General features: G+C 42.6%; 1 protein-coding gene across 1 annotated transcript in view; it reads left to right on the top strand.

Annotated features, from left to right (window-relative positions):
• The window catches only part of NALCN (sodium leak channel, non-selective), a 302,068-nt gene that overhangs the window by 177,722 nt on the left and 97,372 nt on the right, over positions 1-26,974 (top strand). The window contains exon 15 of the mRNA XM_027557923.1: positions 9,695-9,769. Coding sequence (XP_027413724.1) covers positions 9,695-9,769 — 75 coding nt within the window. The remainder of the gene's footprint in view (positions 1-9,694; positions 9,770-26,974) is intronic.

The following is a 26,974-nucleotide window of genomic DNA, read 5'->3' as shown; positions in this document are numbered from 1 at the left end:
ATCCTCTGACTTAATTTTTATCCACACTGGCCCATGGAGCCACACAGCCTGATTTAGTCTTCTCAGGGACAAACAAGCATGTGCCAAGCAGACAAAGAAAAAAGGTTTGGCTGCAGTTTCTGGAACAGGAAACAGCAGGCTCTCCCATTGCCCCCTGGGGGTACCAATTTGTAGCCCACAGTGAAAATCAGGCTTAAGTATACAGCAGACGCATATTTATAACCATTATCTACTGTTCCATAAAATGTCTCTCTCATCCACCAGGTATGTATTCTGAAATTCTGTCCGTGACTGATTGCAATTTGCCCAATGCTTATGAAATCCATCTTTTCCCCCCCACTTTTGTCAATGATTTGGGGATAAGAATGATGAAAGACTTAAGCAGTTGAAAGACTCCTTATTTTTCAGTGTTTTTCACTTTATTATTGTTTCAAAGGAAAGCCCTGTGATGTGAATACTGAAAGAGAGAAAATGTAATTAAGCGCTCATTGTGGATAGTCTTTTTGTTACCTTTGAAGTGCTTACATTAACACAGCAATCTCTTGATTTTGCTTCTGTAGTGGCAGCTTTCAGAGAATAGTCATGTTTTGCTGACAAAAATGGGCCTTCCAAAGTGTAAATTAAATAACTTGATTTTATAGAATTCATTTAAAAGTGCATCTGTGTTGAACATTTCTCATTTTGTATTGCTCTGATTACATTTGACTTTTCATTGACCTATATGAAAAATGAAATAGTTTCCAACTACAGCCTGCAAGGCAGCTTAGGATAGTGTGATTATGGTAAAAAGGTAATGAGGAAAAGAAATGGTAAAAAAAATAAATAAAATAAAAGGGAAAAGAAAACTGCAAGATGATGGGGTATTGCCCAGATTCCTGCTGTGTTTCTACTGTATCCTTGAAAATAATTAAAAAAAAAATTACTAATGAAGTTCACCATAGAAAAGGAAATAAGATTACAGGTGACATTTCAGCTAAAGGGTTGTCTTTAAGCTATATAAACAGAAAAAGAAAATCATAAGAGGAAACTTTAGAAAAGAGCTGGAAATGAGAAAGAAAGATAGGGTAGGTGTGGAACTATACGTAGGTGGAGAGAATTCAAAATAGGATACGAAGCGACAGAGATGGAAATTCTGTCATGAAAAGCCATTCTAAGATGGTGAGGCCACTCTTTTGAGGAAATACAGTGTAACCTGGAGCAGCCTGAGTCAGGCTAACCTAGCCTCTCCCTGCGGTGGAGAGAACAAGAACCCTCGTGTGCTGTGCAGGGTGGTCATGTCACAGCAAAACTGGGGGACATAGGACACTAAAGAGCACACTGCTTCCCTGGTTGAATTTCACTAAATGCATTGTGGGTAAATGGAAGAAAACCAAGCTAATACTCTGTGGTTCAGAGTTTCACACCTAAACCTAGCAAATGCCTCAGCTCAGGTGCACCTGGCGTTTTTAGTAGTGAGAGGAGTTATAGAAGAGAGGTCCTAAGAAATCGTGGCCTTCCCTGATAGCTCAGTCGGTAAAGAATCCGCCTGCAATGCAGGAGACCCCGGTTAGATTCCTGGATCTGGAAGAGTCCCTGGAGAAGGGATAGGCTACCCACTCCAGTATTCTTGGCTCCCCTTGTGGCTCAGCTGTGAAGAATCCACCCAAAATGCAGGAGACCTGGGTTCAATCCCTGAGTTAGGAAGATCCCCGGGAGAAGGGAATGGCTACCCACTCCAGTATTCTGGCCTGGAGAATTCCATAGCCAGTATAGTCCATGGGATTGCAAAGATTCGGACACGACTGAGAGACTTTCACTTCACTTTCAAGGAATCACAGTAACTGAACACGTGAGGACCGGAGCCATTGCTTTGGAAGCCCACTGAGCTAGAGGGTCAGTGCCCCACCAAGAGGTGGCTACGTCATTCATAAAAATTCTAGGAAGGAGACTTGCCAGGGTTGCAGAGATCTGTGTCATTTCCCACACTAAATGCATGGTCAATGCTAAAAATACCTTAAGCATAGGTGTTATAATCTGAGAAAATCTGAGAAAAAGTAAAGAATTAGATACCTGGACAAATAGTTATTCTCTACTTTTTCATTAAGATCAGTGATTCATAATGTATTGATCATAAAATAAGAAAATGGGTATATTATTAATACAGTCATTGTATATTACACGGCAGGACAAATACACGTGTTGCGTGTTAATATAATGTGATATTACAGATCTGTTGCAAGTAGTGAGTAGCCAGTGCATGAAAATATAGATGTGAATTTAAATTTCTTGTTTTAAAGCACTGCACATACTGAATACCATTGTGTTGAGAGTATATATGTGCTTTATTTAACAAAGCACAAGAGGAAATGAAGGGATATATCATGACCCTTCCCCCCCCCCGAAATTGCATCTTGAAGAAAAAAATAGTGATTTAGATTTCCATGCCCCATTATAAATTTAAATATTATAAAAGTTACAAAAAATACATAACACACACAACAGGTTGTGTAGTTTAGAACTGGCAAAGCAAAAAGGGAAAAGGGTTTCACTGCAAATGATGATGCTCTTGTAATTAAGTGTGACAGATCCCTCTAAAAGTTCTTTATTATATCAGTAGCATTGACTATAAGCCTGTGAATCTCATTTAATGGTTGTGTGCTAAGGCACTTTAGTCATGTCTGACTCTTTGTGACCCCGTGGACTGTAGCCCGCCGGGCTCCTCTGTCCATGGAATTCTCCAGCCAGGATGACTGGAGTGGGCTGCCATGCCCTCCTCCAGGGGATCTGCCTGCCCCAGCCTCTAACCTGCGTCTCTTCTGTCTCCTGCAATGGGAGGGGGCTCTTTACCACTGAGCCACCCGGGACATCCCATTTAATGGTTATGGAAAGCCTTTCGTCACCACGCAGGTGGCACTGGTAGTAGATAGACACTGGCTGAAAATAAGATTCAGATGTCAGTGTAGTGGCCTCAGATTATTAACAAGCCTTACTTCAGCTTTCTATGAAAACAGAACAGACAACAACAAAAAGTAGGCTGAGAGGATTGAGGAAAGGTTCTTGCTTTCAGAATGAAGCTCTGTCCCCCACTCCGATTAACCCTGGGGGAAAGAGAAATGGCCGAGTCAGGCCCAAGTCAGACTGCACCCTGCACAGCCCTGGGTTTGCAGGAAAAAGATGTCTCCCTGACAATGTAAATTAAATACGATGAGAACCAAGCTGCCACCTCCCTTCACGTCTGTTTCTTTACTGCAGTGGTTATTGCCACCTTTTTAGAGTCTGAGAAAATAACTACAAAGTAATTCTCACCTCCTCGAGCTCAGCTCCAGACTCAGCCTCCCTTGTGTGTACTATTGCCACTCCAGAGAGACAGTCCAAGCCAGACCCTGAGAGTCCAGTTGTCATGTTAGCACCACGCCCTCCCCGTCAGGAACACGCGACAAGCATCTATAAATGTCTGTATCCAAACAGAGCTTCAGGAGAGAACTTGAGCTCCACACACCTTTTTAAATACGGTTTCTGTTTTTGCATCTTCATGTTAACTAAGCATTGTGACATAACGTCGTGTTAACTAAGCAGGAAAGCCTGAACATTCAAAGACATTAAACGAACTTAGGTTTAACGATGTTGTTCAGTCACTCAGTTGTGGCCAACTCTTTGCGACCCCGTGGACTGTAGCCTGCCACGCTCCTCTGTCCTCTACTATCTCCCAGAGTTCACTCAAATTCATGTCCATTGAATCAGTTTAATGAGAATTTAAAGGTTTAGCTCATGACAGTTTAAAGCACACTTGACACACTCTCATATACTGTTCTTAAATTCGAGACCAGAACCTGCCAAGAGGTTTCTGCCTGCAAAGCCCCTTCAGCATGTTTTCTAGCAAAGCCAAAGCGTCTCCTTTTTGAGTCTTGCATTCTCTCTTCTGTGAAAACCAAACTCTTACCTCCACGAAGATGATCAACTATGGCTAGAATCCCTCAGCTTTCTCTCTGTGCCCCTGCCCTCGGGGTAGCTTTATTTTCTCTTTCCTCCAAAAAAGAGGTATCATATCTACCATTTTTTAAATAAAGTAACAAAACGTTACATATTTAATAACTTTTGTCAAATTGCGCTTAACACTGTCTAGTTACTATTCAGTGATCCAGTTTAAAATAACTGCATTGCATGCATTTTAAAAAAGAAAGAGAGAACTTCTGAAAGGGAAATTTAAACAGAGAAGAAAAAAATGTCATCCCCTCCTGATTATTACAGCCTTGCTGTCACTCCTCCCAGCCTCCCTTGGTGGCATTCGGGCACACTGCCCAGCCCCTCGGCCCACCTCTCGGTCTCGCCCAGCGTCCTCCAGGCAGCGATGCCTGGGCCGGGCTCACCTGCCCACCAGGCCCCCACCTAGCCCCACACCCCCAAGGCCCCGTCTTTGCTCATGCCACCTGGAAAGCCTTTCTCACAGCTCTCTTCCTGACAGCATCTCCCTTCTCCTTGGCATCTTGGTAGCACCGTGCCAGACTCTCTACCAGCCCCTCACAATCTTACATCAGCAGCCTTCAGAAGAGCCCCCCACCCCCAGACTCATCTGCCTAGATCAGCTCTCAGAAAGCAAAATGGCTTGGCTGGCACAGAACTGAAGCTGGGAGATTCCGATGGGGTTTAGTTCCGGTTGGTTGTCAGTCTTCACACTCGTGTGTCCCCCTAAGTCCCCATTTCCCTTCACATCCCTGCTTTCTGAGAAGAAATAGTAATGTTCTCTGGGATGAAACATGAAGGAGGCAGAAGGGTCTAGAGAGAGACCGGGAGTGAAGTGCTTTGATGATAAGGCGGCATGCCACACCCAGGGCAGCGGTAGTATTGCTTCCGACCTGGGGGTGTTGACACCCAAGGCTTGTCTTGTAACCACTTCTTGTCTGAACTTGACGGGGAGATGGCCTTGCTAGGGGCCCCACGTGGACACGGGGCCACCTGCACAGAGCTGGGGAGCTGTGTGAGAGGTCTAGATAGAGAGTCTGAAAGGCTCCCCGCTACCCCCCCAAAAAAAAAAAACCCAGTCTTCGTGAACCCCCAGCTGGAATGGCAGAACTTCAACCTTCCCTGAGACTTGACAGCCTGTGTGTGGAAACAACGGCCCGAGCCAGAAATGAAGTTGACAGTAGCAGGGGTTATATGAAAGTGAAAGTGTTAGTCATTCAGTCTGTCCAACTCTTGGCGACCCCACACACTTAGCCCACCAGGCTTCTCTGTCCATGGAATTCTCCAGGCAAGAATACTGGAGTGAGTAAGCCATTCCCTTTTCCAGGGGATGTTCCCAACCCAAGGATTGAACCTGGTCTCTCACACTGCAGCAGATTCTTTACTTGTCTGAGCCACCAGGGAAGCCCTAAGAATACCGGAGTGGATAGCCATTCTCTTTTCCAGGGGATTTCCCCAACACAGGGATTGAACCTGCATCTCCCACATTGCAGGCAGATTCCTTACCATCTGAGCCACTTGGGGGTTGTATGGGGACCCCCAAAAGATATATCCATGTTCTAACTCCCAAGCCTCTGAATGTGACCTTATTTGGAGGCCCTTTCAGATGCAATTAAATTAAGGATTTTGAGATGTGATTATCCTGGATTATCTGGATAATCCCTAAATTCAGATGACTATAAGAGATTGAACCCAGGTCTCCTGCATTGGAGGCGGATTCTTGACTGTCTGAGCCAACAGGGAATCCTGGGTCAGGAAGATCCCCTGGAGAAGGGCATGGCTACCCACTCCAGTCTTCTTGCCTGGAGAATCCCATGGACAGAGGAACCGGTGGGCTACAGTCCATGGGGTCTCAAAAGAGTTGGGCATGATTGCTCAGCTAAACAACAGCAACATACCGTACACCAGGGTTCTTGGGGGAGGCTTAATGAAACAACCATATAGCTGCAATTTGTTGAGCTATTATCATAGCCGTTATATCATGCAAATGAGAGCGATGAAACTCACAGAAGGCTGCATAGCTCGTGGCTGGCAGAGCCTATTTGCCAGTCAAGGTCTCCAACCACAGTTCTCTTTTCCACCAGGCTGCCAGCCCACATCTGCTTAATGCAATTGTGAACTTCATAGCAGTGAGCACACTATTGCATTTGTGTTCCTGACCGGGCACTGTCTGGGGTTGCAAAGAGTCGGACACGACTGGGCAACTGAACTGAAGGCACTGTCTGACACAGAGTCCAATTTAATCGAATAGCATAACCTCACTGTGGTGAAGTAGCCTGCCATCTGTCTGGTGTTGGGGAAATAATTAAAATAAAATCTTCTGACAACCCAGAAAACCTCTGCCAAGGTAGACAGGAAAGCAACAGTTTTATTGTTGGATAAGCCGTAAACCAGACTGCGACGGGCATCACACGCAGTCTGCCAAAACAACGGCAGGGACAAAGACAGCCGTGCTCTCGGGACGAAAGCAACCAGTCCGCAAGCACGAAGACCTGACGGCGCCATCTGTTAAGTGCAGCTCCCCCTAAAGTCACCTGGCAACTGGGGGTGGCCCTCTGTGATAACGAATTGCCTTTATCCAAAGGAAAATCAAACTCTTCATCTCTCCATGATAAATAGGAAGTTTTGCAACGTGGATCCAGGTGGCGAAGTTATATTCCCACCTTCCCACGAAGAAGGAGAGATGGCCCTATTCCTGCACTGTACAACGATGTGACTTATTTGACTTTTAAAAAAGATTTATATACATCTCAAAGGGGCAGAGGAAGAATTTATAAGCACAAGTTTTCCGGAGGAAATGCTCTGAGAAAAGGGAGGGGAAACTGTGGCTTTCCCTTTTTCAATCAAGAAATTTGTTTTTTTCTTTTTAGATTTGTGTTTGCCCTTTCACTGGGGAGAAAATTTATTAGGTTAGGACACAGAGCAGGGCCTGCTCGAGTGCCCAGCGGGGACAGAAGTGGTGGGAGACAGCTCAGACTCACAGCCGAGCCCTCCAGGTGGCCTTTCTGTATCTGGGCAAGGAAGAGGAGAACGGAGAATTCTCCTCTGAGAGCGCTTTGGTGATAACGTCAAGGTCAGCCTCAAGGTCACAGGAAGAGGGCTAGACTTGGTGTGAACTGTGAAATGTCCTCTATAGCACAAAGTGGTTTAGAATAAGCCTAAATACATCCGGGCCCAGATATTCATGATGTGGTGGATGTGGTGACATCAATAAAAATTTTTTTTTAATCTATGGTCTAATAGAGAACAGATGTGGTTTTCAAGGAAGAGGGAGGTGGAGGGTGGGGCTGGAGTGGGAGTTTTAGGTTAGTAGATACAAACTGTTAAATATAGAATGGATTTAAAAAAAAAAAAAAACAGGGTCCTACTGTTGTTACTGTATCACAGGAACCTATATTCAATATCCTGTAATAAACCACAATGGAAAAGAATATAAAGCAGAATGATATATATGGTTCAGTGGGTAAAGAATCTGCCTACAGTCTAGGAAACACAGGAAACAAGGATTCAATCCCTGGATTGGGAAGATCCCCTGGAGGAGGAAATGACAACCCAGCCCGGTATTCTTGCCTGGGTAATCCCATGGACAGAGGAGCCTGGCGGGCTACAGTCCATGGGGTCTCAAAGAGTCGAATGTGACTGTGTGATCAAGCACAGCACCCATATATATTAATATAAATGTATAACTGAATCACTTGGCTATACAGCAGAAATTAACACATCGTTATCAGTCAGCTATACTTCAATTTTTTAAAAACTAAATTAAATCTGTGGTCTAGACCATTCTGTGTCCTCTTTAAGTTCTGGTCGGATCCCAAATGATATGACTGTTAAAATGAAGGGTGCTGGCACTTGTCCTCAGCCAAACATTCTGTCAGAATTTTATAGTTGTTGAAGCTTTTTCCCCCTTGTTCTGTGCTCGGTAAACTTGGAAAAGGCATTAACTTCTGCATAACAATCTCTCTGGTGCTTGAAAATCATGACTAAATTGCCTCGATTTTCTTATCTTTGTGCTTAACAGTCTAATATTAACAAATGGGAATAATTTGCTAAGAGGGAAATTAAAAGGAAGAATATAAATAAGAAATGTAAAGATTAGCAAATGAATGTGAGACTTTAGAGAATTCAAAGTTGAAAAGGGAATTGAAATTAAAATATTTTTAAAATTCTACTTTTTTGTTGTTTTCTCTCTTTTACCTTATTTACCCATTCCAAACGGAGCATATGCCTTTTTTTTTTTTTTTAATTTGGCAAATACAACAAAAGGGGTAGAAATCTATTTTTTCACACAGGCAGGCACCATTAACATTTCTAAAGTACCTGCTCTTAACGTTTTCTCTAGTGTTTCATTTTGTATGTACTTGTACTTCTGTCACGTGCCATGCTGTGCTTAGCTGCTCAGTCGTGTCAGACTCTTTGCACCCTCATGGACTGTAGCCCACCAGGCTTCTCTGTCCATGGGGATTCTCCAGGCAAGAATACTGGAGTGGGTTGCCATGCTGTCCTCCAGGGGATCTTCCCAACTCAAGGATCGAACCCAGGCCTCCTGCATTGCTTGCAGATTCTTTACCATCTGAGCCCCCGGGGGGCCCAAAAATACTGGAGTGGGTAGTCTATCCCTCCTCCAGGAGATCTTCCCGACCCAGGAATTGAACTGGGGTCTCCTGCTTTGCAGGCAGATTCTTTACCAACTGAGCTACAAGGGAAGCCCATACTTCTAACATATATATACTAACTTAATGTTGTAAGCAGTTTTCAATACTGATAGAATTCATGAGTGTATTAGTTATCTATTTCTATATGACAAATTATGAACAATTTAGGGGATTTCAACCATAAACATTTGTTATCTTGTGTGGTTTCTACAGGTCGGGAATCTAGGACATGCTAAGCTGGGTGTTTCTAGCTCAGAGCGGTCCATGAGTTTGCAGTCAAGATTCTGGCTGTGGCTACAGTCATCGGAAGGCTTTACTCAGGCTGGGGGATCTGCTTCTGAGATGGGTCAGTCACGTGCCTGTTGGCCGGAGGTCTCTGCTGGTTGCCACAAGGGCCTCTCCATAGGGCCACTTGAGTGTCCTCGGGAGCTGGCACCTGGCTTCCAGCAGAGTGGGTGAGCCAAGAGAGAGAAAGGCGAAGGCCACAGTGCCCCTTACCACCTAGCCTTGTAAGTCACAGACAGTCATTTCTGTAATCCATTGACTACATAGACCAACCATATTCAGTGTGGAAGGGGACTCTCAAGACTGTGAACCGCGAACTCACCATCTTGGGACTAGCTAGCGCAATAGACATTTGTAGTAGCTGCAAGAATGTTGCAGTAGAAATCTCTATAGCTGTATTAGCTATTTACCTACAGTTACCTACAGTTAGTTTTATTTCTAGTATTCCATCATTATAAATAACTCTTTCAGGTACTTTCGGGTATAAAGATTTTCATCAGTACTTCAGATCATTTTCTTTGGATATAGTTTTAGAAGTAAGATTGTTGAATTACCTTAAAATTTTCCTAAATTTCATTTAAAATCAGCTTTATAAAGCAAATTAATATTTTATATTGTCTATTTCAGTTAACAGATGCATTTCCTTGAATGTATTTGTTATGAATATCTTTAAATACCTATGCAGTACTCACAACTGTGTGTTTTTAATGCATTCTATATAGCATATACTTTAGGTAGATATTCTAGATCATATAGGTAATATTTTGATACTTGTGGTGTGTGAGTTTTTTCATTATTATTTAACCATTTTGTAGATCCTCCTGAGTTTGTTTGTTGCTGTTATTTTGGACAACTTAGAGCTTGATGAAGATCTAAAGAAGCTTAAACAAGTAAGTAATGTATGGGGGATTCTTTAAATCAGCATTAAAAAAATAAGGGCAAAGCATGTGCTTACAGGTAATGTTAAATCTGTTCAAGCTTCAAAGCAAATATTTTAATAAATTAACACACTGAGTTGGCAAATATTTTTCTTTTAAGTTTAACCTTCTCTAATATCAACAAAGGAAATTTTTATTGCTCTGTAATTATCCTAGGGATATTTTTATATCATTATTTTGAGTAAAATTAAGATGGGCATGGTATAGTAAATTGAATTTAGATTCTCCTTCAGCCATTAAATGAAGGTTGTTTGGAAATGAAATGCCTCAGGGCCAGCTTGCCATTTGGCATTGTTATGTGTAATACTTTCGATCATCATCATAAAACTATTAAGCATAAATTTGCCTGACCACTAGGCACTAAAAGAGAATTTAGTCCTGGTGCTCAAAGTAGGTATAAGAAATGGGACAGAATAACTGATCAACTGTGTGCCCAGCTGTATATGAAAACAGACTGGGTGTTATGGCATTGATAATCATTTCCAAAAAATCTCAGTGTAAATATGTGAAGATTATGTTATTGATGGCCAAAAGATTACAGATGTGAATCAGTATTCTCATAGTTTTTGTTCCATGGAGGATACTTGGCTTGAATATTTGACTGTGTCAAAGAGAAGAGACCCTTTGAGAAGCAGAATTTGTGAAGCAAGGGAGCACCTGGATAAATATTCTTGGATCACCCACCTCGGCACTGCAATAGTTGGGATGTTAATAAAGAATATCCCATCTGGAACTTTCCAAAGGCCCCACATATTCAGAATTTTCAAATTGGATCAAGTTGTCTATTTTTTACAAAGCAAAGACATTACCTATTTAAATGTCTTGTTGTTATGTATAATCTCAAAATCACTTTAAGCATTTCACCTTTTTACTCTTGTTTATCTCCAAAGCCCATGCTTTTAACTAAGGCTAGTCAATCATATAAAAAAAAAATTTTTGGATGTAAAGATGCTCGCTGTGAGCCTATCAAAGAAGGATTTGAATTTTCCTGTTCTGAGGCTATACAAGCAAATGCTTGTCTGAGTGTGGTGGACCTTTCTTCCAGATCTTTTCAATTTGTTTCAACAGCAATAGGCTTTTCGTATGAGAGTTGGCAAGTTCTTTGTGGCATTGATGTAAATACTTCTGGCTTCTAGTTGTAGAATAAATATGTACCAAGTTCAGAATTGACCAACAGTATAATTAAACACCAATAAAGATGTACTGCTGTATAACCACTTTCATCCTTGCTTTACAAATCTGGCATTAAGGATTTAAATGACTTTACTCTGTTATTCCCAAAAGAGAGGATGGGGAAAGTGTGAAAAACTATTTGATTTTCTTAATGTTTCAAGTTCCAGAAAGCACTCTATATTCCAAAATCTATCTTTATTCAGCTTAAACTTTTTTTTTCAATCTTTGACCCTTCCCACCAGTTAGTCTATATACAGCTTCTTATAGCTACATGGACATGAACACGAGCTCCGTATAGTGTCGAGATGCAAACTCCAGGAGGCAGTGAGGGATGAGGAAGCCTGCTGTGCTGCATCCATGGTGCTGCAGAGTCATACATGACTTAGCGCCTGAACAGCGACCATAACAGCCACCGTCACAGTTGTTAGCACCGGCTCAGTGCATGTACTTTGTGTTATCACCTTTTTAAATTTCACAGCAACCATGTGATGCACGTGCTATTCTCAGTTTCATCTGATAAGTGAGGAAACTAAGGCACAGAGAAGTTAAACAAGTTGCCTAAGGTCACACAGCTAATAAGTAGCAGAGTTAGGATTTGAACCTGGGCAGTTTGGACCAAAAGCCCAGACTCAACCTCTACACTGTACTGAGTCACAATAAAGCTCTATAAATGCCAACCATGAGTCATGGTGTGCTGGAGGCTCATTCATAGGACCGTTGATAACTTGTGGATAAACAATGATGTTTCAGATGACACAGACATCATTATAGCCATGAAATAATTGTTGATGTGATGGATGGAGGTGAATTAAACAACCCAGTCATTAAAGCTATATACAAAGTAGTTGTTTGTTTCCCCTCAAAAAGCAGATGATCTAATCAGAGGCACTGGAGTTGGCACTTTGGCAGAAGGTAAGAGCTGCAACATTTACCCTTCATTCCACTGATGGCAGACACTGTCCAGAGCTCCTCCAGCCTCAGGAACCTTCTGGAACAGTGACCCTCCTTAGACACAGATATAATGTGCTTGCAACATATTAAGAGTTTAGAAAGGCTGCTAGAGACTGTTACTGTATTTTATTATGATCGTGGTAAAAACAATTGTGTTAAAATATATGTTGACTCATGGACATTTTTCACGAGTCATAGAAGCCAGTGTGAGTCACCTTTAAAATGGAGAAGGTAAATATGAAATATCGAACGGGGCTACGAGAGACAAAGTCGGTCCTTGTGCTTGGGGAAGGGATTATGTCCCCAGGGGTGGACAGTTTGGGAGACAAGGGTAGAAAGCTGGACAGTGCAGTGAAGAAACTAGGATGGGAGAGAAGAAGAAAGAAGTGACGACGTGAACGAGGAAAGCATCCAAGAGATGAAACTGAAGGAAAGAGCGCAGACTGTGACTCCCAGCCTGTGATAAAGGGGGAGAAACATGGCTGAATCCTAAGTCAGGCTGCCCTCTAGCCAAGGACACCAGAGCTCCCTGCAGGGAGAAGCTCCCCGAGGAGCAGGAACAATCCACAGGATCCATTGTGGTGGAATCGGATTCTTCTTACGTAGAAACGTACTTCTTACCTTTCCTCCTTATTTTCTGAAGTCTCCTCCTTGCCCTTTAAGTCAGTGGTTTCCAGCCAGGGATGCTAAGCCGTGGGGCTCTTCAGGGCAAACGATGGAACCAACAGCTTTCCTTGACACTTTGGGAAACCTAAAGGGAATTGTGCATTTACCCTACCAAAATGCCAACTTTAAAATACTTTTAGCTGAAAATTTTCTGGGCAGCAACACTGCATCCTAGTGCTCGGAAGCCTCTTCCTATATGCTCTTCTTCAAGGAAAAAGAAGCAACATTGAATTATTTATTGCTTCATAAAGGCATTTTGAGAGACAGAAGAATATTTTTTTTAAAGATGGGATTCCGAGGGCAATAATAAAAAGGCTCCTTGGGGATGAGTTTTGATGGGTTCTGATATAAATGCTCATCCCCAGGCCACCCTTCTCTGTGACATTACCAATGTTGTGCCTTTATAGCTGCTCATATAGCTCTTCCTTTGTCACTCTTCAAAATAAATAATGTTCTGAAAACTCACGCCAGTTATGCATCTGCATAAAATTTATCTATTGCTTTCCTAGCAGCAGTATCACTGGAGCAATCATTTCCTGGCTGCCATAATTTGTGTGACCCTGTTTCTAATTAAATAGAGACCATGATTCTCTTTTTAGCATTCGCAAAACCCAATACAGGACCTGGAGACAGATAGAAATAGAGAAATATATAATATTTTTTACATAAGATCAGAAAATTGACTAGAAATGAGATTGCAAATGTATAATTTGGCAGCTGAGAAGCCAAGTCAGTTTGTATGGAGGCTAAAAAATCCCCTTGACCTACCGCTGTCCTCTAAAGAGCAAGCCGTAGGAGACAGTGACCTTGGTGCTCGGTGATGTAGCAAAAACGCTGGAGAACGTGGGTGGAGTTTTACAAACTTTGAAAATGAAGAGAGTTCTTGCAGCTTTAATGATTTTTGCAAATTCAGTGCAAGACAGACATAAAGGGCTCTCTTTTAAGCAGTAGAAAATTCATTAAACTGTGAGGAAAAAAAAAAAAAAACCCATAGAGAAGCCTCAGGGAAAGATGCATTGAAAAAGTAAGTATAGATACTCTGTCTAGATTAAATTCAAAGCTCTGAAATTAAAACTGTTTCCCCAATTCTGTATTAAGTCCCATGTGAGCTCAAGCTCGATTGTCTTTGATGGCTTCACATCCAAAACATAGTTGAGGGTAGACATGTAAAGAAGCTTCTCTGTCTTATTGATTATCCTTTTAACAAAAACAGAAATCTTAATGCTATTTAAAATGTGAGCTCCAAGTTAATGTTTCTCTGCAGTCTTATCCGGGGGGTTTCGTTTGCATCTCTGTCTTGCCTCCTGTATTGAAGTCCTTCAGGATTTAGGGAGACAAGTCGTGGCCAGAGGATCCACTCAGCTAAACCCTGATTGCTGTCTTCTGGCTTCACAGAAGCAGAAAGTAAAGTGGCGGTTGCAGGGAGCAAAGAGGACTTCTTCTTGTGGTTCAGTGGCTACAGGGTTTTTAGTTCTCAAAGATGAAAAAATTCTATAGACCTTTGGTACACAGTGTGAATGTACTTAACACTACTGAGCTGTACCCTTAAAGAATGGCTTAGATGGTGAATGGTATGTTATGTGTTCCTGACCACAGTTTTTTAAAAATTTTAATAAAAATTTGGTCACCATACTGGTAAGGTGGTGAGAGCACACTCAGGGATTCTGATGGTGCAGAAGTTAGGTTAAAGAAGATGAGTGGGACTTGCCTGGCAGTCCAGGGGTTAAGACCTCACCTTCCAATGCAGGGAATGCAGGTTTGATCCCTGATCAGGGGGCTAAGATCCCACATGCCTCATGGTCAAAAAAAAAAAGAACATAAAAAAGCAGTTTTGTAACAAATTCAATAAAGACTTTAAAAATCAGTTCAGTTCAGTTCAGTCACTCAGTCATGTCCAACTCTTTGCGACCCCACAAATCGCAGCACGCCAGGCCTCCCTGTCCATCACCAACTCCTGGAGCTCACTGAGACTCACGTCCATCGAGTCAGTGATGCCATCCAGCCATCTCATCCTCTGTCGTCCCCTTCTCCTCCTGCCCCCAATTCCTTCCAGCATCAGAGTCTTTTCCAATGAGTCAACTCTTTGCATGAGATGGCCAAAGTACTGGAGTTTCAGCTTTAGCATCATTCCTTCCAAAGAAGTCCCAGGGTTGATCTCCTTCAGAATGGACTGGTTGGATCTCCTTGCAGTCCAAGGGACTCTCAAGAGTCTTCTCCAACACCACACTTCAAAAGCATCAATTCTTCGGCACTCAGCTTTCTTCACAGTCCAACTCTCACATCCATACATGACCACTGGAAAAACCATAGCCTTGACTAGACGGACCTTTGTTGGCAAAGTAATGTCTCTGCTTTTCAATATGCTATCTAGGTTGGTCATAACTTTCCTTCCAAGGAGTAAGCGTCTTTTAATTTCATGGCTGCAGTCATCATCTGCAGTGATTTTGGAGCCCAGAAAAATAAAGTCTGACACTGTTTCCACAGTTTCCCCATCTATTTGCCATGAAGTGATGGGACCAGATGCCATGATCTTCGTTTTCTGAATGTTGAGCTTTAAGCCAACTTTTTCATTCTCCTCTTTTACAAATAGTCCACATCAAAAAAAAAAAAACATGAGGTGGGTGATGACAGTTAAGAAAGTAAAGACAAATTGCTAACTTTTTCCTCTTGGACTTCTCATACTCCCAAGTTTCCAGACAGACCACTGGGTTACTGACCAATTCTTAATTTTTTTAGCTATCTGAACATCATTTACTATGGTGCCACCCTGCGGATTTTCTTTCCACTGAATATTTGTATGACAGTTGGAAATTACATGAGACTGGAGGCATCCGATATCTAGGATCCTTGCTGCTCAACTGCCCAGGGCCAAAGGATGAATATTGCGAAGAAGCTGTAAACTGTCCGTGGTCAAGAGTTGGTAAACTCAGAATTTTACTCGAAGCCTTCAATGTAACCCAACTCCGCATGAAGCCACGCTCAAACTTTTGGTCAAAGATGACTCTTTCATGGGCTTCCCTGGTGACTCAGACGGTAAAGAATCTGCCTGTAATGCAGGAGACCTGGGTTTGATCCCTGGGTTGGGCAGATCTCCTGGAGAAGGGAACGGCTACCCTCTCCAGTATTCTTGCCCGGAGAATTCCATGGACGGAGTTGCCTGGTGGGCTACATACAGGACACGGGGTTGCAAAGAGTCGGACACAACTGAGTGTCTAAGCACACAGGAGATTAAGAGATACAAACTAATGTATAAAATAAGCTAGGACAATCTACTTTACAGCAAAGGGAATGTGGCCAAGATTTTATAATAACTATAAAAAAGACGTATAACCTTTAAAAATTATGAATCATTGTGTTGTATAACTGAAACATATATAATATTATAAATCAACTATACCTCAATTTAAAAAAGAAAAGATAACAGCATAGAAATCAAGAAGTCAATGCAAAAATGGGGAAACAGCCAAAATCCCAAATGGAGTTTTGGAGTTAAACAGGTAATTGGGATTCAGGAAGTCAAAACAAAACAGACAAGGTACCTGTGAAAATCGGTGTCCTCCTAGTATGAGTTGAATTATGTCCCCTAAAAAGATACACTGAAGCTGTAACTCCCAGGACCTGTTAATGTGACCTGATTTGGAAATAGAGCATTTGAGTTGAAATCAGGTTAAGTTGAGGTCATTAAGGTGGCTTAGATGGTAAAGAATCTGCCAGCAGTGCGGGAGACCTGGGTTCAATCCCTGGGTCAGGAAGATCCCCTGGAGAAGGAAATGGCAACCTACTCCAGTATTCTTGCCTGGAGAATCCCATGGACAGAGGAGCCTGGGGTCCTGCAGTCCACGGGGTGGGTCACAGAGTCGGGCATGACTGAGTGACCAGCAACACTAATCCACTATGACTGGTGTCCCTGTACAAAGAGGAGAAGAGGGAGACACACAGACAGGGACTGGATTGACGCGTGTACGAGCTAAGGAATACCTGGGGTGCGGCCCATCTCCAAAAACTAAGAGTCTTGGAACAGACCTTCCCTTAGAACCTTCAGAAGGGACTAAGTCTGTAGACACATGGATTTGGGGTTTCCAGCCTCCAGAACTGAGACTGTACATGTCTGCTGTTCCAAGCCACCAGTTTTTGGTACTCGGTATGGCAGACCTTGAAAACTAAAAACACCTTCTGAGAATAAAGGACCTCTTTCTGCCTCCGGGAGGTGACAGAGCTGAGCGACAAGGAGTCCTCTTGGAATGTCGGGCAGCTTTCACCAACCAAGAGAGCTTTCTCAACAGCTGGACTCATTTTCTTCTGCCCCGAACCGAATAGCTCCCTCAAGAGTAAAGTTTATAAATGTGAGACTTTCCTGGAAGAAGGGTTTCGGTTAGCCCTTCCAAAATTTCATTCCATGTGGGATTGAGCCAAACCAGATCACTTTTAGAGGCTGTTGTTTTCAGAAGCCTTGTTCTGGGGCTTCCCCAGTGGCCCAGTGGTTAAGAATCTACCTTGCAGTGCAGAGAATATAGGTTCAGCCTCCAATCAGGGAACTAAGATCCAGCATGCCAGTAGGCAATAGGCCCGTACACGGCATCTAAAATGACGAGGCAACTTAAAAAAAAGAAACCAGAGAAGGAAACTTTGTTCTTTGCCTCGTCCCTGGCACTCAGGACGTTTAATAAGATAGCTCCAGTCTCTTTTGACATTGAACAAACATAAAATTACATGCCTAAGCCTGTTTTGGGTTCCCTGGTAACTCAGCTGGTAAAGAATCTGCCTGCAATACAGGAGTCCCGGGTTCAGTTCCCAATCTTCCCGGATTGGGAAGATCTCCTGGCGACTCAGTCCAGTATTCTTGCCTGGAAAATCCCATGGACAGAGGAGCCTGGCAGGCTACAGTCTGAGTTTACATTGATGACTGGTTGGTTGTACCAGCCTGTGGTTGTGCTAGTTCAGAATCACTTTTCTTATAGTTTATCACAGCACTCTGCAAGATAATCTCTCAATTTTTTAAGTGAGATTTGGAAGGATAATACATACGAACCAGGCAGGAGGCTTACTCTTCAGCATGCCCAGTGCCCGGCTCTCTGCCGAGCCATGGAGATGCTCTCTCACTTTGCTTTCTTTAATTAAGAGAACAAAAATTTTAAATGCCAACAGCACTTTTTCTCATCAGATCCTTTCACAGGCAATGGGAAAGAGGATTATTATGGTTCTAAAGAAAAAAAGTGACAATTGGTTTCAGTTTTCTGCAGTGTCTGGCTGTCACTGAATTGCAGAAAGGCTTTTGGTAGCTGCTTTCAGACTTGTTTGAGGAATGAGGTAGTAAGTGTTGTCCTCTGGGTGCCTAAGCACAGGACACGAGGTATCATTGCCTTGATGTCTTCAGGACTCAAGTTTCACACAGCCCTTCTGTTCTTTGTTCCAAGAAGTCCATCTACTTGTCCATTCTACCCAGAGCGTTTCTGTTCTCTGCGTGTTCATTCAATTCCTTTAATCTTCAAGTCCCTACTACGTGCACAGCACTGCGCCAGGCATGAAGCAGACAAGAATAAACAGGTAATTCTCCGCTCTCATGGAGCTGAGGGCCTAGTGGAGGAATTGGACATAAATCAAATAATCAAAGCAGTGGATAGATATTTATAATGTGAGATGACATTTCTGCAGAGAAGAACAGCATTTGAGTGAGGAATTCCTAGAAGACTTGGACCCAGATGGGGGACAAGGAGGTGGGGAAGCAGAAAGAGACACTTGGGTTGAGCTATGAAGAAGGAGCAGCAGTGAACTTCATGGAGATGTAGCTATCAGAGGGGAGGAAAGAACATTCCAGAGAGAAGGAAACATGTTCAGCATGACCCCAGAAAAAAGTGGTGTAAAGTGAGTGTAGAAAAGTAAGTGGGGCTTAGACCATGCAGAGTCTGGAGAAAAAGGCCAAGAACTTTTCCCTCTGCCCCCAGAACAATAGGGAGCCCCTCGAGGCTTTTTGGATGGGAGGCAGTGTGAACTGGAGAGCTATTTGGGAAGCAGAATCAGCAGGGCCTTAGTGTTTTTGTGGGTGGAAGGACATATATGAGCATCTCAAGGATGACTCCTGGTTTCAGGTTCATCTCCTTGGATGGATGACAGTCCCATTCACTGAACCAGGAAACATTAGCACAGAGAAGATCATCACTCTGTCTTGGGCTGGTGTGAGTGAGACTCTGAGTAGAGACCTAATGGTTGGTTGCATGTATCAGTCTAGAGTTTAGGAGTGAGGGCTGGCTGGCTGGAGTTACAAATAGGGATGTTCCTGATCATTCTCAACTGTTTATCCAGAGCCTGCCATGGGCCAGGCGTGTGTTCTGGGCACGAGGGATATGTCAGCAGACAAACCAGACAGAAATCCCTGACCTCTTTGACACTTCAATCCTAGAGACTTTCTCTGTATTGGCATGATAGTGGAAGGTGTCGATCTGGATACAATTGTATAGGGTTGAGGGGGGAAGAGATACTGCAGCCTTAAGGGAAAAACAGAGCTTCCCTGGTGGCTTATATGGTAAAGAATCTGCCTGCAATGCAGGAGACCCTGGTTCGATCCCTGGGTTGGGAAGATTCCCTGGAGAAGGAAATGCAACCCACTCCAGTATTCTTGCTTGGAGAACTCCATGGACAGAGGAGCCTGGCAGGCTACAGTCTGTGGGCTTGCAAAGAGTCCTACATGACTGAGTAACTAACACATAAAGGAAAACAAGGTTTAATGGTACTGGTGCTTTGCCCTTCGAGTCCAGCTCTTTGCAGCCCTATGGACCATAGCCCACCAGGATCCTCTGTCCATAGGGTTTTCCAGCAAGAATACTGGAGTAGGTTGCTATGCCCTTCTTTAGGGGCTCTTCCCAACCCAAGGACCGAACACATGTCTCATGTCTCATGTCTCCTGCACTGGCAGGCGGGTTCTTTACCATTACTGCCACCTGGGAAGCCCTTAGGGAAACGTAAATAATCCAGCTTTGTTTTTGTCTCATGTAAATTTTGACTTTTTGTTCTGTTACAAATAACACTTTCTCTGACTCAAGTTCAGCCTCCTAAGGGGAGAAGGTCTGATCAGCCCAGCCTTGGTCTAGTCAACATCATTCCTTGCAGGCAGGAATTTTGTGTCTCTGCCTCTTAACACTGGTCAGCCTTACAGAAGGCCATCAGCTTTGAGCAGGGTAGATCCAGACCAGACCACAAAGAGGGCCACCCTGAAATGTGGCCGGGTTCCTCAGACAATGCTTTGTCCTCCTAACTCTCCATCCTGGCCTCTGCTCTGGAGGAGCTGAATGAACCCAAAGAAGGAGATGAATGAATGAATGAATGAAGAGACCTTGTCCCCTTCCCAGCTCTAGAACTGAAGTCACCCTTGCAGCTCAGAGAGGAGGAGCCTGGAGATGGGAGACTGGGAGTGAGGCTTGATTCAGGTATGAGTCTGGACTCCTTGGACTGATTTTTCACAACCAAAAGTGGCCAGGAAGCCATGGCATTTACCTAAGAACAGTGGTCAGTCTTTTCCTTCATTCATACCAGGGGGTTAGTGGTTGCACTGTGGGTCTTTCCTTACATTCTACCCGCTGCCCTTGTTCAGCACACAGTGGATGCAGGACATGGCTGGCATCCTCACAGCCATATGACTATTGAGTATTTTTTACTCTGATATTAAAAGAATGACTTAGATTATTATTAAGAAATGAGAAATGTATACGTGTGCTATTTTATTTGATGTTACCCCTATTTCCGTGTTGTTTTACATGAAATGTGCTGATGTGTTTTCATAGTGCATCTAATAAGCCCTTTTAATCAAAGGATGCAAAATTGAACGACTCTATAATCTACCACAGGCGTACTCGTGAGTAGCAGTTGCAAAAGGCATGGTGGTTGTCTGAAAAGAAATTCCTTATGGGGACAGTGTGTGAATTGAGTTCAAGACCCCAGTGTATAGACTCCAGGACAAAATTTGTGTCTTCCAAACCTCCAGTGTAAAGTGTGGGGTTCTTCTATGGTAAATGTCATCACTGCTACTAGCTACCTGTCAACTAAGGTGGAACACATAAATAAGTAGATACTAAATACAGATGTGTGTGTACACAAGGGCTCATATGCATACATATATTTCCTAGCTCTTTCCTCTGGGTGAACATAGGAGCAGTGACATGCCAGTAATATCAAGAAAACCCACTCCTAAGATTCTTGTTTCTAAAAACCATTCTCCAGTAAAAGAAATCAATATTCTTTGGAGAACTGGCTGATTCTCAAGCTGAGGCAGGGAAAACACAAGATAAGACTAAAGTATTTTTGTGGAGCCAGAAAGTAAGGAAGAGCTTAAACACACACACACGCACATACAAAAGGGTGTCCGACGTGACAGTGAAATATAATGTGAAATCCTGGATGGGATTCTGAAACAGAAAAAAAAAAGGCATTCATGCAAAATTTGGGAAGTTCCAAAGAAATTCTTCATTTTGGTTCAAAGTAGTCGACCAAGGTTAATTTTTTGGTTTTGATCAATGTCCTGTGGTTATGTAAGATGCTAACATGAGAAAAAACTGGGTCAAGGGTGTACAGGAACTCTGTATTATCTTTGTAACTATTATGTAAGTTTAAAATTATTTCAAAATAAAGAAGATTTTAAAAGAGATTAGAATTTTCTATGGAAAGCTCTAAAAACACAACATATAGTCATAAATTGACTGGTGTGTTGTCCTGTTCAAGAATCCATACGTTTGTAAAACTTTATACCACAAATACGTTGTATAGAATTTATAGTCAATTATAATTTTTTTAATCTTACAAAGTTGGAAGCATAGTCTTCATCAGGAACAAAACACTTTCTATGAGTTTGTTTCTGAGGGAAAATCTGATGTGGCTTGTCATTACTCCTCTTCGTCTTAATAACGTGGCTTATCTGAAATCAGAAGAGTCATCTGTGCTGGTTAGCATGACTGATTCTGTATTGTAAAGAACCTAAGGAAAGGGTAACTGAGTGATGGGAAATATCACAGATGGGCCCCTTCAGCTTGTCTGTGGGCCACACTTGGCTGCCTTTTTTGTTCCTCGTCTCATCACTGTTGTGTTATCCTTATCGTGTGTGTACAGGCGTCCAGTACTAGGCTTGGGGCCACGAAGAGTCCTGCCCTTAATTAAAACTTGTCAGCTTAATAGAGGAGAGGTACACAGAATTAGGAGCCTTAGTGTGAAGCCCTGAGCACTAGGGGAAGACCCAAAGAAGGAAGGCGTGCCTCCCTCGGGTTGGAGGCAGGTCAAAAAGATGTGTCTAAAAAAAATGAATCTGATTTTATTAAGAAAGTGGGGAAACATGTTTCATAGAAAAGAAATAGCAGGTACCATACTGCAGAAATAAAAATGCATCTATTGCTTGAAAATGTTATTTTGATGAGACAGTCTAAAATAATGTTTAGAAGCTGAAGTTCTGGGGACTTCGCTGGCAGTCCGGTGGTTAAGAATCCGCCGTCCAAGGCAGGGGACATGGTTTGACTCCTTGTCAGGGAACTAAGATCCCACCTGCCACAGGGCAACTAAGCCCACATGCTCTGATGACGACTGGAGTAGCTTCCCCCCTACCCAAAAAGAAGCTGAAGTTCTGGAACCTCAAAGATTGTGGTCAAACCCCAGTGAGCACCCCTTCTAGCTGTGTGACCTTCAGGAACAGATTTGAGCTCCTTGGTCCTAGGGGTCCTCACCTATAACACAACAGAACTAATTATGGTACTTACATCGGGGGCTGAAGTACTTACATTGAGGACTAAAGCATGTTAGTAAATGAGGCAATGAGCAAAGTGTTCAGCAGAGTATCTGCACATGTTTACTACTTCAAGTAGCTATTGTTATTCTGAGAAATCATCCTAGAGGAGATGGTTTTGGAAAGCTGTATTATAATGACCAAGTGTGGAAGGAAAGCGTACTGCAAGTGTTGGGGAGGTGTACGCTGAGGCAGGAACCAGAAATAAAACTGCGGCGGGGGGGACATACAAACCAGTATTGTTAGAGAGTAAGGGCAAGGTGTGAGGGAATGCTTTAAGCCATGCTGAGATCAGAATTTCTCCTCTACATAACCAGTCCATCCTAAAGGAAATCAACCCTGATTATTCATTGGAAGGACTGATGCTGAAGCTGAAGCTCCAGTACTTTGGTCACCTGATGCCAAGAGCAAACTCATTGGAAAAGACCCTGATGCTGGGAAAGATTGAGAGCAGGAGGAGAAAGAGGATGAGGTGGTTGGATGGCATCACTGACTCAATGGACATGAGTTTGAGTAAGCTCCAGGAGATGGTGAAAGACAGGGAAGCCTGGTGTGCTGCTGTCCATGGGGTCGCAAAGCATCTGACATGACTGAGCAACTGAACAACAAAGAGCAACATAATTGATAATCCTTGAATTACTTGAAGATCTAGAACAAGATGGTGTTTCTTCCTTAGCTGTCCTGTAAGATCGATTTAAAGGGACAGGATGAAGATGGAAACCCAGCTAGGAGGGCAGGAGGGGTGACCATGAGCGGTTTTAACCTGGTCAACCAAGTGACCACTTGACTCTCCAACCTGGAACTGTTGGTGGCTCCATCAGGAGCAGACCCACTGAGGGTGGGAGAGACCTGGGACTCAAGAGAGGATGCAGGGAAGTTATTGCAGAGGAGCCGAGTAGATGGCAAGCAAGTTTCAAGAAGCAAGTTTGAAAAAGAAGGGAGAAGAGAGAGGAACACAAGCTCAGGGAAAATGTTTGCTTTTCTCTATTTTTTTTTCTTTAGCCACACCTTTCAGCACGTGGGATTTTAATTCTCCTACCAGGGATCAAATCCATGCCCACTGCATCAGAAGCATGGAGTCCTAACCTCTGGGCCACCAGGGAATTCTATTTTCTCTATTTTCATTTTTTAAACCAAGATTCTTGAGAAAATAAATCAGTCCACACAGTGAAGGAGAGGAAATTGGAGTGAGTGGGAACAGGTGAGGTGGTCCCTGCATGGAAGGAGGAGGGGGTCTCCAGCATGAGTGTTGCCCCCTCTTCACTTAGCCCCCTCACTGAGATGAGACCACTTTCATGTTGAGCCGGCAGTTGCTGGGGCTTGGTGATAACTTTAGTTTTTATACCACATTTCCCTTGAGTAATTCAAATTACAGGCAATATGCTATCTCACTTATATATCTGGCATTTATGTAAAAGAATGAAGATCCTCATTTTTCATTTGAGCACATTGAAATCCAAAGCAGCTAAGGGATTATAGAACAAAACCAAAATTTAAATCTACATCTTCTTTCTTTTTTACTGATAGACTATGCTATCTCCAACATTTTCTTAAAGCAAAATGGGGAAGACAGTTGCACACAAAACTGTATCTTCTGAATTCCCTTGGGTCTGTATTTTTTTTTCCCTATTCATCTTGTAACAAGAACCAAGCATCTAGTTGACATGGAACTCTAATATAATTTCATTTGAAGCAGAGAAAAAAAAAATCCTGCATTTTTGATCATAATAAACCTGTTTCTGTGACTCAGTAAATTCCCTAGTGGGAACAACTGTGTCCTGGTTGAATAACACAAGACAGATTAAAATGTAAGAGAGAGTTGTTTGGGACCTAGAGGAAAAAACGCACAAAAGCAAACTCTATTCATTATTGCTGTCTCAAGGAAACCTCTCATTCCATTAATAGGATTTTAAGGGACAATAATATTAATAGAAGGAAAACATCCATTCAGCATAATTTGGTTTTCCAGCTTTTTAATAGTTTTCTTTCTGTTAGTAAGTTGCTAACATTTCCTGCGAGCTTAGTCTTATTGGAAATAGTACCTCAATTTCTGCACAAAGAACTTTCTGCAGGATGTTTAAAGCCTGTAAGTTCTTAGGTTCAGAGCAAGTTCTTTCAAGAGCATGAAAGTGAATGAAATGTCCACAGTGCAGCTTAGGGATGTCATTGCTGCTGTTGTTCAGTCACTAAGTCGTGTCTGACTCTGTGAGCCCGTGGACTGCAGCAAGCCAGGCTCCTTTGTCCTTCACTATCTCCTGGAGTTAGCTCAAACTCATGTCCATTGAGTCGGTGATGCCTCCAACCACCTCATGCTCAGCCTTCTTCTTTTTGCTTCAGTCTTCATCAGGGTCTTTTCCAGCAAGTAGGCTCTTCGCATCAGGTGGCCAAAGAATTGGAGCTTCAGCATCAGTCCTTCCAATGAATATTCAGGGTTGATTTTCTTTATGATTGACTGATAGAGACTTTAATAAAAAACCAACATGTTTGATCAATACTGCCGATAAAGCATCTGCAGTTTGGGTTGTAAAATCACAAAAACAAAATAGAGAAACTTCCTTGAAGACTACTAGTTTTGCTTTAGGAAGAGTCTCCATTCTGATTTACTGAGTCATGTATCAATCCAGAAAAACCAGCAAATGCTGTCATGGAAAGAAGCAAAGAGAATTCCACTTTGATTTACTCAGGTGACACAGAGGAGCCTTCCTCCAGACTGAGCAAAATCTGGTCCTTGTTCATATCTGGAAGAGCCACAAAATACTCTTCAGTTACGTTAACCCTCAGATCTATCCACATTTTTCAAGCCAGCATGAACTAGATTTTCAAATGAGAAGCTTCCCCAAGCCTGACACTTTTTAAATTGTTTTCTTTTAGAAAATCACACCAAAAGTTAGAAAAAAAAATTTTTTATTTAACGTAATCCTTCATTCAGTTATTTGTTGCTGCATTCAGACAGGCACTGAAACCGAATAATGCTTGAATATTTTAACAGAAGAAAGCCCAGGCTGAAATATGGAAGATTTAAGCGATGAGGCAGAACAGGGTATGTGTTATGCAGACCAATCACTCCCAACTCTCTTGAGAAACACAAGTAAAGGAAAAGGCTTTCAGCCGCCCAGTGTGCAATGATATCTCAGCAAGACAGATGCCGAGCCATAGAATAGCGCTGAGCTGAGATGATTTATATATTTTTTTAAAGCTCAAGGTTTGAAATTTTTTTCCTTTGATTCTAATTTCCTTTTTGCAAAATGTCTTTTTTTTTTTTTTCAAATCATGTGAGTCTATTGCAAAGCTATCGTGTAGTCTATCTGCTCCAGCCAGACTTCATGCTCAGTTGAAACCATTATAACCTCCTTCCTTTGGACTGTTCTTTGCATTAGGTTTTTCAATATAGAGAAAAAAAAAATCCTGGGATTCTTTGCGCTATGTTTCTTCCGTTCAAGAATCATAATCTTTGAAATAATTTTTAAGTGGAAATTTACAATTGCAAACACTGTATGTTGAGGTCTTTTATGATATAGTATAATGATCTTAGATTATTACCCAGTATATCCAACATAATCCATATTATTCACTCATTTGCATCAAGGTAAATTTAATCTTGGAAAATCTGTGCTTACATGCAGAAGGGGAATGAAGTTGGATAAAAGCTATAATACCATTTTATCACATATTAAAGAAACTTTACAGTGGCTTCAAAATACTATGAAACACATCCCTTTATCCTGGCTGCCTTATCCCCCTCCACTGCCCATTCCTTCCACATACACACACCCTCTAAACCCATCTTACACTTTCTTCTTCTTTTTATTTTTTTGTAGCTCAGTCCTGATCATGGGCTAGGGAAGAAGAAATGGTCAAGGTAATGGAGGTTAATAGCAGTGAAGTAAGAATTAAATGATTGTACGCAAATGCATTATCTGGTCTTTAAAAAAAAAAACTTTTTACTTTACTATAATATACTTATGCATGCATGTGTGCTAAGTCACTTCATTCATGTCCAACTCTTGGCAAGCCTATGGACCGTAGCCTACCAGACTCCTTTATCCATGGGATGCTCCGGGCAAGAATACAAGCGTAGATTGCCATGCCCTCCTTCAAGGGATCTCCCCAACCCCACCAGGGATCTAACCCTTGTCTCCAGCATCTCCTGCATTCGGAGGTGGGTTCTTTACCACTAGTGCCACCTGAGAAGCGAAGTAGGCATTTTGCTGAATTTTTACAAATTGAAGCCTCCCAGCACCCAGCTCGTTAAGTATTGACCGTAGCTTCAAAGCCCCTCCCTGTAACCAATCCAGTCACCAAGCTTCTCCCTCACCCCAGTGCTCTCTGGGTACCAAGCAGACAGACTGGTGCTGCCCGGTGTTTATATTCATGGGATCATTCAGTGTGTGCTTGTTTGTTTTATCTGGCTTCCTTCGCTCAACATTGTACTGCGAAATTCACCCCGGTTTTGTGCTTGGATGTTGTTCGTTGGCTCAGATGTTTCAATGGATCGGTATTGGCTCTTCTCTTCGGAGGCTGATGGGCACATGAGAGTGTAAGCTTGTGACTCTTACAGACGACACTGCTGTGGGTTTGGGAGGGTGTAGCTGTGCTGGGCATGCACACAG

This window comes from Bos indicus x Bos taurus, chromosome 12 (assembly GCF_003369695.1).
Source record: "Bos indicus x Bos taurus breed Angus x Brahman F1 hybrid chromosome 12, Bos_hybrid_MaternalHap_v2.0, whole genome shotgun sequence".
In the NCBI taxonomy this organism is placed as follows: domain Eukaryota; kingdom Metazoa; phylum Chordata; class Mammalia; order Artiodactyla; family Bovidae; genus Bos; species Bos indicus x Bos taurus.
The sequence above is the reverse complement of the archived record's forward strand: the minus strand, read 5'-3'. Positions and strand labels throughout refer to the sequence as shown.